Source organism: Macaca nemestrina, chromosome 13 (assembly GCF_043159975.1).
Source record: "Macaca nemestrina isolate mMacNem1 chromosome 13, mMacNem.hap1, whole genome shotgun sequence".
NCBI classification, from domain to species: Eukaryota; Metazoa; Chordata; class Mammalia; order Primates; family Cercopithecidae; genus Macaca; species Macaca nemestrina.
This window is the reverse complement of record NC_092137.1, coordinates 107,368,847-107,385,478: the sequence shown is the minus strand read 5'-3', so window position 1 is coordinate 107,385,478 and position 16,632 is coordinate 107,368,847. Positions and strand designations below refer to the sequence as shown.

The 16,632-nt window shown below is 41.4% G+C and overlaps 1 protein-coding gene and 1 pseudogene across 13 annotated transcripts in view; both read left to right on the top strand.

Moving 5' to 3' along the window:
• LOC105471812 (acyl-CoA oxidase like) overlaps positions 1-16,632 on the top strand; it is a 382,094-nt gene that overhangs the window by 238,375 nt on the left and 127,087 nt on the right. For all 13 annotated transcript variants that reach the window (XM_071077117.1, XM_071077121.1, XM_071077118.1 and 10 more), the window contains one exon: positions 1,644-1,733. In XM_071077117.1, coding sequence (XP_070933218.1) covers positions 1,644-1,664 — 21 coding nt within the window. In that variant the 3' untranslated portion in view covers positions 1,665-1,733. The remainder of the gene's footprint in view (positions 1-1,643; positions 1,734-16,632) is intronic.
• On the top strand, positions 4,396-16,240 carry LOC105471813 (large ribosomal subunit protein uL18-like; annotated as a pseudogene).

Genomic DNA, 16,632 nt, shown 5'->3' with positions numbered 1-16,632 from the left:
TATGAAGGTAATTAAGGCTTCTGCTGGGGACTCCTTTGCTTCTGTAAACTGCAGGTGGTAACACCGCCCAGTCAGCCTTGATGGGGAAGAGGGAAAGGTGGCCGGGCCTTCCAGGGTGGCTCTCCCCACAGGAGCAGGACTGATGCTTACAAGTTTTCAGGGCTCTGAGGGCGGCAGGAACCCAGAAATCCAGGCTTCTAGGACCCCGTGGCCATTTTCAGAAATGGAGCAGGTCCCCCAGGTATGAAGGGTACCTGGAAATTCAAGAGTATGACTGCCCATGGGCCTCTGTGGCTTGAAAATATTATCGAGGCAAAACTTGTCATTCCTTATTCAGAGCTAAAGTGCTTGTTGCACATAGTCCTGGAAGAAATAACAGGACAATCAGCTCTGACGTGACGGACACAGGCAGAAGTGATTTGTGGAAGTGGGCTTGGACAGAGGGAACAATTCTGGAGATTTACCCGGGAGAACAAAGAGCTGGAAGAAGGAGGTAGTGCGGAGGCCCTCAGAAGGGGAAGGACCTGGGGCCACACAAAGACGGGCTTTGCTTCCTTCATGTTTTGCTTGGGACCGAACTTGCTTTCTCCTGTGTAGCCGATTCTCTGGTTTGTGTGCAGAAACACTGCCAACACTGCCATTTAAATAAGGATTTCAGGAAGCAAAAGGGAAAAAAATACTGGAGTGAGAATTTGTGGTGCAGAGTATTTAACGATATTAAAATGCAGAGTGGCAATTTAAGACATTTTGCTGTCTCTCAGGGAGTTTTGTAGGTATACAGGCTAATTTTCAGAAGGGTTGCTGGGGGTAGGGGAGAAATCATTTGCCTACATACGGTGAGGTATAATCACTAGTACCTTGGCATTTATTAGAATTTGGAAGAAAGATGGAAAAAAATCAGTCTACTTTATTGAAATCTTTTGCAGAAATGTGACACAACTATTTTCTTTTTTTCTCTCTCTCTTTTTTTAATTATACTTTAAGTTCTATGGTACATGTGCACAACATGCAGGTTTGTTACATATGTACACATGTGCCATGTTGGTGTGCTGCACCCATTAACTCGTCATTTACATTAGGTATATCTCCTAATGCTATCCCTCCCCCTCCCCCACCCCACAACAGACCCCAGTGTGTGATGTTCCCCTTCCTGTGTCCAAGTGATCTCATTGTTCAATTCCCACCTATGAGTGAGAACATGTGGTGTTTGGTTTTTTGTGATTGGAATAGTTTGCTGAGAATGATGGTTTCCAGCTGCATCCATGTCCCTACAAAGGACATGAACTCATCCTTTTTTATGGCTGCATAGTATTCCATGGTGTATATGTGCCACATTTTCTTAATCCAGTCTGTCATTGATGGACATTTGGGTTGGTTCCAAGTCTTTGCTATTGTGAATAGATGACACAACCATTTTCAAATAGTTTTTATTACCACCAAAACAATATTCATGAGCTAAAAGCTAATGTAAGGAATCAAAATTCTTACAGTGGTTACTTTGGCTAGGAGAAATAGAATTGTTTTCCTCTTTTCAATTTTCTGTAAATTTTTTAATTTTAAAGAAAATGTGAGTCCTGTATAGTGATAAAATGGCACATTTAAAATGTGTGGTTTTTTTTTTTTTTTTCTTTTTTCTGCAATAGGGTTACATGATGGAAAATTGAATCTCAGGCTTAAGGTGTGACACAGATATGTTTGCCACTTTTGAAGGTGACACTGTTGTTATGCTTCAGGTAAGATTCGGGAAATGTTTTCAAGATCAAGAGTTATCCAGAAGTCTGAAGTGTTTCATATGTTTTATCTTTATCTGATTGCCTTATTTAATTGGCAGGTGCTTTCCTGTGAGGCACTTGATATTTGTTGTAGCTGAACGGGGGATTAAATTATTTCTCTCTTAGCTGATCTTTGACTTTGAATTATATCTTTTTGGTTTAAGAAAACCATTTATACATAGTGAGTCAGATTCTTCTACTGGGAAGGGCATTTTGGAAGAGTATGTAAGGGCCCAGAAGATGAACAAGCGAAAGACATGAAAACCCAATTTACAAAAGAACGACAATGGATCAGCCTCTTAATGATCAAGGAAATGCGTATCAGACTATTCTGCAATACTGTTTTCCTTTCTCAACCCAGTCGGCTCATGTTTTAAAGTATGTTGAAGTCCCTGTGCTGGCAGGGGGCGTCCTCTTGCATGTTGCTGTTGAACCATGTATAATTCTACTTCTGGGCTGTATTTTAAGATAACAGCCTGAAATACAGAAAACTTTAAGGCACAAACATTTCCACCAGTACATTATTTATTATAGCAATAATGTTGGAGTCCAAATTTTCAACAATAGGAAAATTATTATACAGTATAAATCATGCTCTGGCCATTCAGTGGGGAATTATATAGCTTTTAAAATAGTGCTTTCAAAGAGTGCTATTTATAACCGAAATTTAAAACTCATGGTGAGTAAAAATGATACAAAAACGTACAAGTCATGCATTGCTTAACAACAGGAACATATTCTGAGACATGTGTCATTAGGCCATTTCATCGTTGTGTGAACTTCATAGAGTGCACTCACACAAACCTAGATGGCACAGCCTACTCTGCACCTAGGCTCTGTGGTGGAGCCTATTGCTCCCAGGCTGCATGCCTGTAGGGCATGATACTGTACTTGAATACCACAGGCTACTGCAACATAATTTTTGTTTGTTTAATGATACGTAATATTTTTACATATATAAGGGATACATGCGATATTTTGTTACACGCCTGGAGTGTGTAATGATCAAGCCAGAGTTCTTAGGGTGTCCATCACCTCGAGTATTTATCATTTCTATTTGTTGAGAACATTTCAAGTCCTCTCTTCTATGTATTTTGAAATATGCCGTATATTGTTGTTAACGATAGTCACTCTACTCTGCCATGGAACATTATAACTTATTCCTTCCACCTGACTGTATATTTGTACTGATTGATTAACTTCACACCTTTCCCCACACACCTTTCCCAGCTTCTGGTATCTATCATTCTAATCTTTACTGCTATGAGATCAACTTTTTTCGCTCCCATGTATGAGTAAGAACATGCCATATTTGTGTTTCTGTGCCTGACTTATTTCACTTCACATAATGACCTCCAGTTCCATTCATGTTGCTGCAAATGAAATGATTTCATTTTTTATGGCCAAATAGTATTCCATTAAATACACACACACACACACACACACACACACACACACACACACACACATTTTCTTTGTTCATTTCTTCATGTGATGGGTATTTAGGTTGATTCCACATCTTTGCTATTGTGACTAGTGCTGCAAATGTGGGTGCAGGTATACCTTTGATATATTGATTTATTTTTCCTTTGCATAAATACCCACTAGTGGGATTGCTGGGTCATAGGGTAGTTCTATTTTTAGGTTTTGTTTGTTTGTTTGTTTTGTTTTTGAGAAACCTTCATACTGTTTTTTATAGTGGCTGTACTAATTTACCTTCCCACCAACAGTGCCTAACACAATTTTTATGTTTAAGTATTTGCATTTGGAAGCACATCCAAGCATAGATAAGGTGATGTGTTGTGCTATGACATGATGATGGCAAAGATATCACTAGGTGATGGGAAATTTTTAGCTGGGGCACTTGACCGTATAAAGAATGTGATCATGATTTGGGGTTTTTAAAAAAGGACAACAGGGACTCCTGGACTGCTAAGATAGAATAGCCCCAATTCCTCACAGATTCTCCTCTTCACAATTAAACTCCCCGGACAAAATACAACAGAAAGCATGGGAAGAGAAGACCCTGGAAGGGGGAAGGAAGAAGGAGACTGCCTAGGGACTTTGGGACTTGAAGAATGAAACAGCAATAAGGTCTCTGGATTTCCTTATTGTCTCCCATATATCCCAGACAAAATACACGTCCCCTGTATCTCTAATAGGCACACACAAAATATGCTCCAGGAGACACCTAATCCCCTAGCCAAAGGACCATAAAGATGGTGGCCTGATGACCGAAAATCTTTTTGGTATTACCCATGCTGTACCAGCCAGACACATCAAAAAAGCATAACCACTCTCCCCACCCCCGTTGACAATTTCAGCTTCACTGGGAGCTGATCTTCCACTGGATCCCTGACCTAAGGAAGCAGGCAGAAGCAGGGGTAGTACTCCTATCCCCCACCCAGTGGCGTTTGTGGGGCTGAGCAGGGAGCTCATCTTTTATCCCTCTCCTGGTGGAAACAGGTGGCGCTCAGATTCCCCACCAGAGTAGTGTCAGCAAGGCCCGGTGGTGAATCCACCCCGACTCAGCAGCAACAAGAACCAATGAGGTGGCTTAATGTGGAGCCCATCACCAGTGTGCTTCCACTACCCACCCTGGGTAGGGGTCCAGCAGGAAGCTGAGTCTCTCCTCCCATCTGACATCAATTAGACTAACCAGGAGGTGTGAGTAGGGACTAGTCACTACTCTGTGTTCTCCCCACCCCTGGTGTCAGTGGGCCCAGTGAGGAGCTGAAGCTCTACATCCACAAGACAACAAGAAACTGGATCAAGCAGCGTATAGCAGAGCCAGTGGACACTTTGACCTTTTCCCTCCCTGTCCCCTAAACCCCCAAAGGGGATTTAGTGGGGAGGTGAGGCTCTAGCCTCACCTGGCATCAACAGAATGAAATAGGACAAAGTGGGGGAGTTAATATCCTTCTTCCTCCTCCCCTATTGTGGCAGGAACCAGTAAGCAGCGGAGCCTTCACCTCATCCAGCATCAGTGAGGCACAATGACGTGGTGGGAAATGGGGGTAGTTGGCCCTGTGCTTCCCCACTCCCTTCCCTGATGTCAGCAGGACCAAGAGGAACTGAACTTGCCCCCAACCTGTCTCCAACAAGGCAGCGTGAGTCAGCGCTCCTTCTTCCCCAGCATGGTGTCGACGGGACCCAGCAGGAAAGTGAACATATACCCATCAGGACCTTTTGCTACACTTCAAGATTAAATATCATCTCATAATATCATATCTAAATACACTGGGTACAACAGAACATCACTTGTTATAAAAGAACCAAGAAAATCACAACTTGAATGAGAAAGTCAATAGATGCTGATACCAAGGAGAATCCAATGTTGGAATTATCTGATAAGGATTTTAAAATACCCACTATAAAAGTGCTTCAAAGGTGCACAAAACTGCTACAAATGCTCTTAAAACAAATTTTTGACATAGAAAAAAAATATAAGCAAATAAAAGGGTACCAAATTCAAATGATAGAGTTAAAAATATAATGCAACAAACTTGCAGTCTGACCCCGATAATAGATATGATAGAGGGTGGAATCAGTGAATTTGATGCCAGATCAACAGAATTTACCCAGTCTGAACAACAGAGAAGAAAAACATGAACAGAATCATAGGGATTCGTGGAACAATAACAAAAGAGCTAGCATTTGCATTATCAGAGTCTCAGAAGGAGAGAAGTGTGTTGCTCAATGTATGCAAAGGAAATACTTCAGACGATTATATTTAAAAAGTGAGGAGGGCAAAGAGACCTAAATGGAGGTAAGGTTTCTACACTTCACTCCGAGTAGTAAAACATTAATATCACTTGACTGTGATGAGATATATCACAAGTATTTACATGTAAATAATAAGACTATACAATATGATATTGTGATGTTCTGGGGGAAAACCTGATAGAAATGAAAGGAAAAATAGACAAATCAACAATTATAGTTGGAGATTTCAACACATTTACTTCAATGGTTAACAAAACTACTAGACAGCAAATCAGAAAGGATAGGAAAGAACTGAAAAACAGGCGCTGCTGGGCCTGCAGGTCTCTGTTGAGCAGCGGATGCGGGTCTCTGTTCCACAGGATGGGGTTTGTTAGAGCTGTTAAGAATAAGGACTACTTTAAGAGATACCAAGTGAAATTTAGACGACGACTTGAGGGTACAACCGATTACTATGCTCAGAAATGCTTGGTGATACGGGATAAAAATAAATACAACATACCCAAATACAGGATAGTAGTTCATGTAACGGAGATATCATTTGTCAGATTGCTTATGCCAGTATAGAGGGGAATATGATAGTCTGTGCAGCGTATGCACGCGAACTGCCAAAATATGGTGCGAAGGTTGGCCTGACAAATTATGCTGCAGCGTATTGTACTGACCTGCTGCTGGCCCGCAGTCTTCTCAATAGGTTTAGCATGGACAACATCTATGAAGGTCAAGTGTAAGTGACTGGCAAATGAATACAATGTGGAAAGCATTGATGGTCAGCCAGTTGCCTTCACCTGCTATTTAGATGCAGGCCTTGCCAGAACTATCACTGGCAATAAAATTTTTGGCTTCCCGAAGGGAGCTGTGGATGGAGGCTGGTCTGTCCCTCACAGTACCAAATGATTCCCTGGTTATGATTTTGAAAGCAGGGAATTTAATGCAGAAGTACACCGGAAGCACATCACGGGCCAGAATGTTGCAGATTACATGCGCTACTTAATGGAAGAAGATGAAGATGCTTACAAGAAACAGTTCTCTCAATACATAAAGAACAGCGTAGCTCCAAACATGATGGAGGAGATGTTTAAGAAAGCTCATGCTGGCCGGGCGCGGTGGCTCAAGCTGTAATCCCAGCACTTTGGGAGGCCGAGGCGGGTGGATCACGAGGTCAGGAGATCGAGACCATCCTGGCTAACATGGTGAAACCCTGTCTCTACTAAAAATACAAAAAACTAGCCGGGCGCGGTGGCGGGCGCCTGTAGTCCCAGCTACTCGGAGGCTGAGGCGGGAGAATGGCGTGAACCCGGGAGGCGGAGCTTGCAGTGAGCCGAGATCGCGCCACTGCACTCCAGCCTGGGTGACAGAGTGAGACTCCGTCTCAAAAAAAAAAAAAAAAAAAAGAAAGCTCATGCTGCTATACATGAGAATCCAGTCTATGAAAAGAAGCCCAAGAAAGAAGTTAAAAAGAAGAGGTGGAACCGTCCCAAAATGTCCCTTGCTCAGAAGAAAGATCGAGTGGCTCAAAAGTAGGCAAACTTCCTCAGAGCTCAGGAGCGGGCTGCTGAGAGCTAAACCAAACGATTTTCTATGAAGATTTTTCGGATAAAGACAATAAACTTATGGACAGCAAAAAAAAAAAAAAAAAAAAAAAAAAAAAAAAAAAAAGGGACTGAAAACCGTAATCAAGCAACAGGATTTAATTAAAATGGATGGAACACTCTATTCAGCAGGAGGAGCATGCATGTTTTTCAAGCATTGGTGGAACTTTCTTCAAGATGGACTATCTCCTGGGCCATTAAAAAAAAAAAAACTCAGCAAATTTAAAAGAATTAAAAAGATATAGAATATGTTTTCTCATCATAATAGAATGAAATGAGAAATCAAGAACAGAAAGAAAAGAAGAATATTTGTAAACACTTAGAAATGGAGCAACATACTTCAACTAATCCATAGGTTAAATAGGAAATTTTAATGGAACGTTAAAAAGACATAGAGATGAGTGAGCATGAACACACAACACATCAAAGTGTATGGGATGCAGATAAAATAGTGCTGAAAGGAAAATTCATAGTACTAAATGCTTATTTTAGAAAAGAGGAAAGGTCTCAAATCATTCACCTAAATCCCTACCTCAAGAACAGTGAAAGAGAAGAGCAAAATAAGTAGAAACCAAACAGAAGAAAGGAAATAATAAAGTTAAGATTATACATTAATAAAATTGAAGCCAGGAGAACAATAGAGAAAATCCATGAAACAAAAGGCTGGCTCTGAAAAGAATCACCAAAGTTGATAACCTCTAGCAAGATTGACAAAGTTAAAAATTAAGAAGGTTCAAATCACCAGTATCAGGAATGAAACAGAAGATATATTTAGAGATCATGCCACCATTAAAAAATAATGAGGTTGCCAGGCATGGTGGCTCACACCTCTAATCCCAGCAATTTGGGAGGCTGAGGCAGGCAGATTACCTGAGGTCAGAAGTTTGAGACCAGCCTGGGCAACATGGTGAAACCCCATCTCTACTAAAAATACAAAAATTAGCCAGGTACGATGGTGCACATCTGTAATCCCAGCTTCTTGGGAAGCTGAGGCAGGAGAATCACTTGAACTTGGGGCGCAGAGGCTGCAGTGAGCCAAGATTGTGCCACTGCATTCCAGCCTGGGTGACAGAGTGAGACTTTGTCTCCAAAAAAAAGGAGGGAATACTAGAAAATAGCTTTACATTGATAAATTTGACGACTTAGAAGAAATGGTCCAGTTCCTCAAAAACTAGAAACTGTCTGACTCAACAAAGTTGAAACAGACAAACTGAATTGTCCTATAATCTTAAAGAAATTGAACCCTTCATAATAATATAAAAGCTCCTGAAAAATAGATCTCCCGGCCTTGAAGCTTTGGAGAATTCTATTTACCATTTAAAGAAGAATGTTACTCTCTCCTCTTCTATTTTCAGAAAATTCTATTTCCAGAAAACAGAAGAGGAGAGGGTACTCCTTGATCATTTTAGAAGGCTAGTATTACTCTGATACTAAAAGTAGACAAAGATAGAAGAAAAAAGGAGTAAAGCTACATGATAGTAGCACTCATGAATGTAGATACAGAAATCTTCAACAAAATATTCAACAAATTGAATCTGATAATGTACAAAATGAATTACATGTGGCAACCTAGTGGAATTTATCTCTAATATGCAAGTATGCTTCAACATTCAAAAGTCAGTCAAATGCAATCCACCACATCAACAGACCAGAGGAGAAAAGGTCACATGATCATGTCAGTTTACACAGAAAAAACATTTGACAAAATCCAACAACGATTCGTGATAAAAACTCAGCAAACTAGGAAAGAAGAGAATTTCCTCAACTTGAAAAAGAGAGTCTACAAAAATTATAGCTAACATCATGCTTAATAGTGGAACATTGAATACTGTTCCCCCAAGATTAGGAAAAAGGCAAGAATGTCCATTGTTATTCAACTAGTGCCAAAAGTTTTAGCAGTGCAATAAGGCGATAAAAATAAATTAAAACATAGAGATTAGAAGGGAAGAAAAAACTGTAGCTTTCTGACAAAGTTTCAAAAGCAATCCAGTGGAGGAAAGATGGCCTTTTAAGCAAATAGAGGTGGAGTAATTGGACATCCACAGGCAATAAACTGAACCTCAACCTAAGTCTCACACATTATAAAGATATCTAACTCAAAATGAATTACTTAAATATAAAATGTGAAATGATAAAGCTTTTAGAAAAAAGGATAAAATCCTTGAGACCTGGGGATAGGGAAGAAGTTCTTAGGGTTGACATCAAAAGCACATTTCATAAAAGGAAAAATTGGTAAGCTGGATTTCATGAAAACTAAATTTTTTGTTCTATGAAAGACCGTGTGAAGAGAATGAAAAGATAAGCTACAGACAGGAAGAATATATTTTCAAATGACACCTCCAACAAAGGACTTGAGTCTAGAATGTATAAAGAACTCTCAAAACTCAACAGTGAAAAACAAACAATCCAATTAGAAAGTGGTCAAAGAACATCAGCAGACATTTCACGGAAGAGGATAATCCCATGACAAACAAGCACATGAAAATAGGTACATCATTGTAGCCATTATAGAAATGCAAATCAAAACTCCTATGAGATATTACTACATTTCTATTAGAATGGCTAAAAGAAATATTAATAACATGAAAATTGAATAATCTTTGTGGATTTCACCAACACTGTTTTCCTGGTTGGGATGCCATTAAATGTTGTGTAAAGTGTTACCACTGGGAGAAAACAGTTAAAGGGTGCATAGGATCTCTCTGAATTATTTATTTCTTTTGCTTCATTGCTACAGTTACATTCATGTAAATGCTACAGTTACATTTAAAGAATTTTTTTAAAAGGTATAAAACAAAAACCTATGCATGAGTAAGTTTAGAAAGAAATAGAGCAAAATATTGATACCTCTATGTTGTAAGTGGTCTTGACGATTAAAAAAGAACATTCTTTCCATTGTTATTTATCTTAAAAAGTGTATTAGAATGAGGATGGCGGCATGGTATTTAGTGGCAGCTCCCCATTCCCTCTTAGCTTTTAGCAATATCTATAGGAGAGTAGCTTGTTTGGGGGAGAATTGAGACTTACAATTTAACTTGGGCTAGATTAAAAATTGTCTGTTTTTTGTCTCCCTCCTGTTTAAATGTTGCATCAAAAAGTCTTCTTAAGAATATTCAGTAATTCAGACGTTACACTAATTCACATTCTCCATCTCAGCTTGTGATCCAAGTGAGGTTTTTTGACAACTTGCTCTTTGGGAGTATATTTTAAACATAAGCATGTGATTCAACAGCACTTGACCCTGAAGTTGTGATTTAGTGCTTTTAATTGCAAGCTCTAGCTTGTGAGCATTATGGAAAGGCTGTTTAGTGTGTTATGGGAATTGTCACAATTTCTGACTGTGAACTCTAGTGGAAGCATGGGGAAAAACAGGGACTTCTTCTTGTTTGTCACGTAAGTGGGAGCATGGAACATGAAATGAGGAACTCTGAACCGTGAACAGCAGGAACGTGCAGGGATGCTGGGCGCAGGGAGGCTGAGCACCTGGTTGGGAGAATGAACATCATCAGCGTAGAAAGCCGGGCACCCTGTGCACTAAGAATGCACACAAGTGCTCCAAGGCCTAGGCTGGGGAAAGAACCAGGGCATAGTCCAGTTTCACAGTCTGCTAAGAAACAGATCACCAGATCCCTTAAGTCCAGACTGTAAGCCTTGTTTTGACCAATTTGCCAGACAGATATCTTCCAGACACATACTGGAAAAATGCTACCTCAAGCGATGATCCAGCTGGAAACACTTCTTGTATAAGTGGGGTGTGTCAAGGGTCCCCAAGATCACCCCCAATATTGATGATTCACAAGGAGAACTCATAGGACTTGACATATACTTATACTCATGGCTATGATTTATTACAGCAAAATCATATGTAAAAAATACATATATATGCACACACGCATCTCTGTCTCTCACACACACACAAACACACACTCTCACACACATACAAAATGCAAGGTCAGCAAAGGAAAAAGGCACATGGGCTGAAGTCCAGAGGAAACCAGAAACAAGTTTCCAAGAGTCCTCTCTCAATGGAGTCGTGCAGGACATGCTTAATTCCCCCAGCAACAAATTGTGACAATGCATGTGAAATGTTTACCAGGGAAACTCAGTAGAGACTCAGTGTCCATGGTTTTTATTGGGGGCTGGTCATGTAGACTCCCTCTGCCTAGCACATATCAATGCAGACTTTCAGAAGAAAGCACATGTTCAGCACAAACCACATTGTGTGCTCAAACGGTTTGGCACAGTGAGCCACCCTTATCAGTCAAGGAATGGTGGGAATCTTCCCAAACCCATGTTCCCAGATGCAGTCTCAGGATAGCAGTCTCAGGCCTTTCATGTTAACTTTATTTTGCACATCGTGCCATAAGATAAAGCATATGCCCTTCCTGACTGGCATTAGTGCCCTTCCCTCTTCAAGGTCAAATAACTAGAATAAATAAAAACCAGGAATAAGTAAATGACAATGTCAATGACATTGACAGTGGGAGAGAGGCCATCAGATGACCAAGTATTTTTATTACTTTCTGGAGAATGCAAAGCATGGAATGAAATTGGCAGGCCAATCTGCTATAGCTTGAATGTTTTTGTCTCTCCATGATTAATGTGACAAAACCTACCAAGGTGATGGTATTAGGAGGTGGGGTCTTTGAGAGGTGATTAGATCACTATCACTCTGCCCTCATGGGTGGGCTTAGCACCTTGTCAAAGAGAGCTTCCTTGCCTCTTACACCATATGCAGACCCAGCAAGAAAGTGCCATCTGTGAACAAGGAAATGAGCCCTCAGCAGACACTGAATCTACCACTACCTTGATCTTGACTTCCCAGACTCTAGAACTGTGAGAAATCAATTTCTGTTGTTTATAAGCCACCCAGTTTATGGTATTTTGTTATAGCAGCCTGAGCTGACTAAGACACAAGCTGAGTGGACACAACTGGAGGTGGGGGTTGTTTCTTCTGGATGACTCTGAAGAGACAATGGGTCACAAGGATTGAGAGCAGGAGAGGAATTCAGGTGGAAGGTCATGCATTTCCATGAAGGCCTGTTTAATAGCAGGACACCCAGTTCCCCACAGCAGAGCACCTGACTGCAGTAATAGCATCTGCCACAGCTCCAGAAACCTTCTCTGGGAAGAAAACTTAACAGCCTGGCCAGGCAGTGCTTGGTCCCTTGGGGTGAGAGACCGAGACCCCTGAATATATAGCTTAGTGCTGGGGAGGGTCAGCCTGCTTGTTTGCCATCAGTGAGCACCGCCTCATAGGAAACCTGACAGGTGACTTGCCCTGCGTTGGACCGAGAGTTTTCTGCTGCTGGGTATCCAGGGGTGATGCCTCCACAGTGATGGGAGGTGGTGCTGGCTGCCTGTATTGGTCCACTCAGCCTTCCACTTGTATGTTGGAATCTCCCCGTTTGGGGGAGGCCACCCTTCTCTGGGCTGGATCCTGCTTTGATTCTCCTTATTGAAGTAGAGATGGAAATTTCAGGAGACATAGGGGAGAAACTGGCCAGTGAGTTTCACAATATTCTGATCTTACCTACAGTGCTTTCAGCTCTCTACTGGAAGGTAAAACTTTTGAGATCCTGAAGGTGCTAGGTTGCTGTCCCATGATTGAGGGGATGTGCTGTGGCATTTCTGCAGGCTTTCCATGTTTCCCTTTAAGCAAGATGGAAAGTTTTCTGACCCTTTTATTATTTGCCAGGGCAGAGGTTGTAGCCCCTTGGTGAAATTTAATTATACCCTCCACCAAATCCAATTACTACCCACACCCATGAAATCCCATTATAACTTTCTTTTGCTTCATTAGAGATACACCAAGACAGGTCCCTTCCTAATCCATTATGGCAGATTCCCTAAAGAATGTTAGTTAGAGATTTTGCATATATTGTTCATTACTTCGCAGTGCAAATATGCAAAGATGCAAATGACCTGCCATTAACTTACTTAAAGACCAGGAAGGGGTGTCCTCTTCCTGACTGGTCTGGGTGGCTTCTGTTGCAGAGACCTCTGTCTTGGAGCTGCCCATGGCAAGATGTGTGCCTGCTGATGGGAGGCCTGGCAGTAATACCATCAAGCCTTATGTCCAGAAGAGCACAAAATGTTTCTCCAATCAGAAGGGAGCATTGGGTTGTTTTGGTACCGGGCTATGGCGGGTGGCCAAGAGAACAAAACTCCTTTTGTACTTTTTCCGTGCTTAAAACACTAGACTCAACTGAGATGTAGTTTGGGGTAGGACAGACCTTTCCTGCAGGGGTTGGGGAACCCAGCTGTTCTTCCCCTGCAGGAATGCCTGAGCCGTGCTGTGGGGCAGGCCGGCTGATGTGTGCCGGGTACTAGCAGTGGGGCGTCAGTCCAGTGTAGTTTCTATCAAATTTGAACTGAGGAAGAAAATAAAAGAGACCAAGCACATATCTGTTTTACTCTAAGAAAGCTGATTCCTTAGGAATTTCAGACCCCCAAGGGTATTTTCCTAAGGATAATCAGAGAATTAACAATCAAGCAGCATCAAATTTTTTTGTTTTGTTTTTATTTTCAACTTTTACAATCAAAAATTTCAAACAAATTTCAAGACAGAAGTTGAAAGACTAGTACAATAAATGTCTGGGCACACCGTCCACCTGGTTTCATTACATGTTAACACTTTGCCATATTAAAATTTCTCTTTTTTACCCTCTATGCATATGTTTGTGTGTGCGTGTGTGTGTGCATGAAATCATTTGAGAGTAAGTTGCAGACATCAAAACACTTCATCCCTAAGAGCTTCAATGTTCATTTTCTAAAAATAAGGATCTTTTCTTATAAAATCATGATAACCATCATCATACCTAAAAAATGAGCAGTGATCTCATAGCATTATATAAAAAAATTTAAAGAAAAATCAACAGCATGAAAAAGAAGGAGCAAGATGAACAAACGTAACAACAGGCACTGGAGGAAGCAAAATAGAGAAACAAAAACTAATTAGTAACCCTAGGGATGTGTGGCCACATTGCATCCATAGAGCAAGAACAGCCTGCTATGAAATACGAGCATTCAGAGATCCATAAGTGATTGGAAAATTAAATATATACATTTACAAAAAAAAAAAAACAAAAAACTCCAATATAAGGGCTACAGAACAAATTTGAGAAAACTTCCCAGAATGAAGATCAGAAAGACAAAAAACGGGGAGTAAGATTAAAGGGAAATTTCCATTCCATCCATTTTTGATGGATAATCAGTCGAAAATCTATAACATTTCCAAGAAAGGGATTGGAGAATATAGAAAGGCAGGTAAATCAGAGAAATAGAAGAAAATTCTCGAGATCTGAAGAAAGGCAAACAAGTCTGGAGATTGGCAGGACCCATTGGAAAAGACTAGAGCCTGAAAACAACCTGGAGAATTTCAGGACATCAAGCAAGGACAAAGAAAGGCCTCAAAACCCTCAAGCTGAAAAAACATGGGATTATTTGCTAAGGCCTAAGAGTCAGATTGACCACAGACCTCTCAAGCAGCACTGAAGGATGCAACAGCTTCTCAACTGTAATGTACCCGTACATCCTTGGATATCTTGTTCAACTTCAGATTCTGGGGTGGGGGGATTCTGTATTTCCAGCAATCTCTTAGGTGATATTATGGCTCCTGGCCTTTGGATCACATTGAGTGGCAAGGGCCTACAGGTCTAGAATAAAATGGAGTAATACCTTTAAAGTTCTGAAGAAGGTTGCTTTGAATGTAAAATTTCACAGCCAAATTATTGATCAAGTATGAGGCAAGATAAAGGCAGATATTCAAATGCACGATAAGTTCACTTGCTGTGCATTTTCTGAAAAATGTTACTTGTGGATGAACTGCAGAAAAGCATTCAAGAAATGAAGAATTTAAAAGACGTGGATCCTTTGTGGGGCTAACCCAAGTGGAGTATGTGTGAAGAAATACCTGGATGGTAGTGACGTGACAAGCCCAGAAAACAATTAGTCCAAATTTGAACAGGAAGTCAGAGGGGTCAAAAGACTGACTTTAAGAAGGAAACAATTTCTGTTCAACAAAAAGAAGCAGGAAGATTCTAGTGGTGTGATAGAAAAGGCATGTTTCTTCTTGAAACAAGAGAAAGAAGAGTTCATTAAGACTTCAGGAAAAACAAAACCACTCAAGAAAAGCATGCTCCAACTACGAGCAAACTAAAGCATGACACGAGAATGTATTTGACCTTCACACGGGGAAGCTTCCTCTTCTAGGAGAACAAAAACTACTTAAAAATGGTTATTTCTGGAGTGAGTTATTAAAGGTAAAAGATTGGGTAGGAGATTTTTGCTTTTTATTTAAGACTATTTAATAGGGCTTTTAATTTTTAGAGATCAAGTATATTTAAAACCATTAAAAAATATTATTTCCCTTTGATATAAAATGTCGGGGAGGGAAGAAAAGGAATGAAGAGTGACAAAGAAAGGAAGGGCTTTTCAAGAGAACAGACCAACTCATGATACACGCAAGCTCACCCCATCCTCCAACTAACAACCCTCTCTACTCCCACGACTGGGAAGTATTCCAGATTATTCCCCCAGACAAGCAGGACATCAAGTGTTAGAATGAGACCCTGAGACCGGCCTGTGTAAGGTGGTGGGTGTGGACTGAACCTTGGGCTGAAGAACTTGGACTCCTTCTGCTCCAGGAAGGAACCACATAGTGGACCTGAAAGAACATTCTCACCGAAGCCCTAGCCCTCTGGCTGTAGGGTGAGCCCCACGGATCAGCAGGTGAAGATGTTGAGATGCCAGTGGAGAAAGTGCAGATACCCCTAACGTCAGAGGTGGGGGCTGGGTCCACCCAATTGCGTGACATGAAGCATCAATTTTAAGGCTTGTGACTTGAATGGCAGCAGCAGCAGGGGCTGTAGGAGTGGCTGGTGCAGGAGTGACAGGGCTGTGGGTAACAGCTCTGCTTCCCTGGAAGAGCGCCTGCCTTCCTCGTCTGAGGGCCTCCTGGAGAGAGAGAGCAAGCAGAGTGCTGAGGGCCTCACCCAGCAGAACCAGAGCAAACAGTTCAATGGACCTTCCCTGAAACCTGCAGACAGGGACTTATGTCCAGAATTACCTCTGATGATGGCAGAAGGGAGGTGTAGAGGTGTGTGAAATGGGGCCAGACAGGCAGGCAGAGGCCTGGCGAGTGAAGGCTGTCAAGGCCATGGGGGATGATGGGGGTGGGCGGGGGCAGCCAAGCGTGGGCCTGGGCCCAAGTTCTCAGCCTGGAGGGGGATGGTGGTGCCCAGGCCAGGGTGGCGGCATTGGAAATGAAGTGTAGAGGAGGGCTGGAAGATCAGTTTGAGGAACAGAATTGATACAATGCATTCCCAAAACGTGAGCATTCTATTTTGGGGATGTGGAAGAACTTTGGAGTGATTTTAGAAAAGAGGACCAAGGTAGTTAGAACAGACAAGATCTGTTTTTCTCTTTCCAAATCCATTGACCCATACACAAAGCTGGCACTAAGTTTTTCGAAACCAGATGTAGCAGCATCTAAATATTTACATTTTTCCTCATCAGGACTCCATGTGTGAGATTCTGGAGAA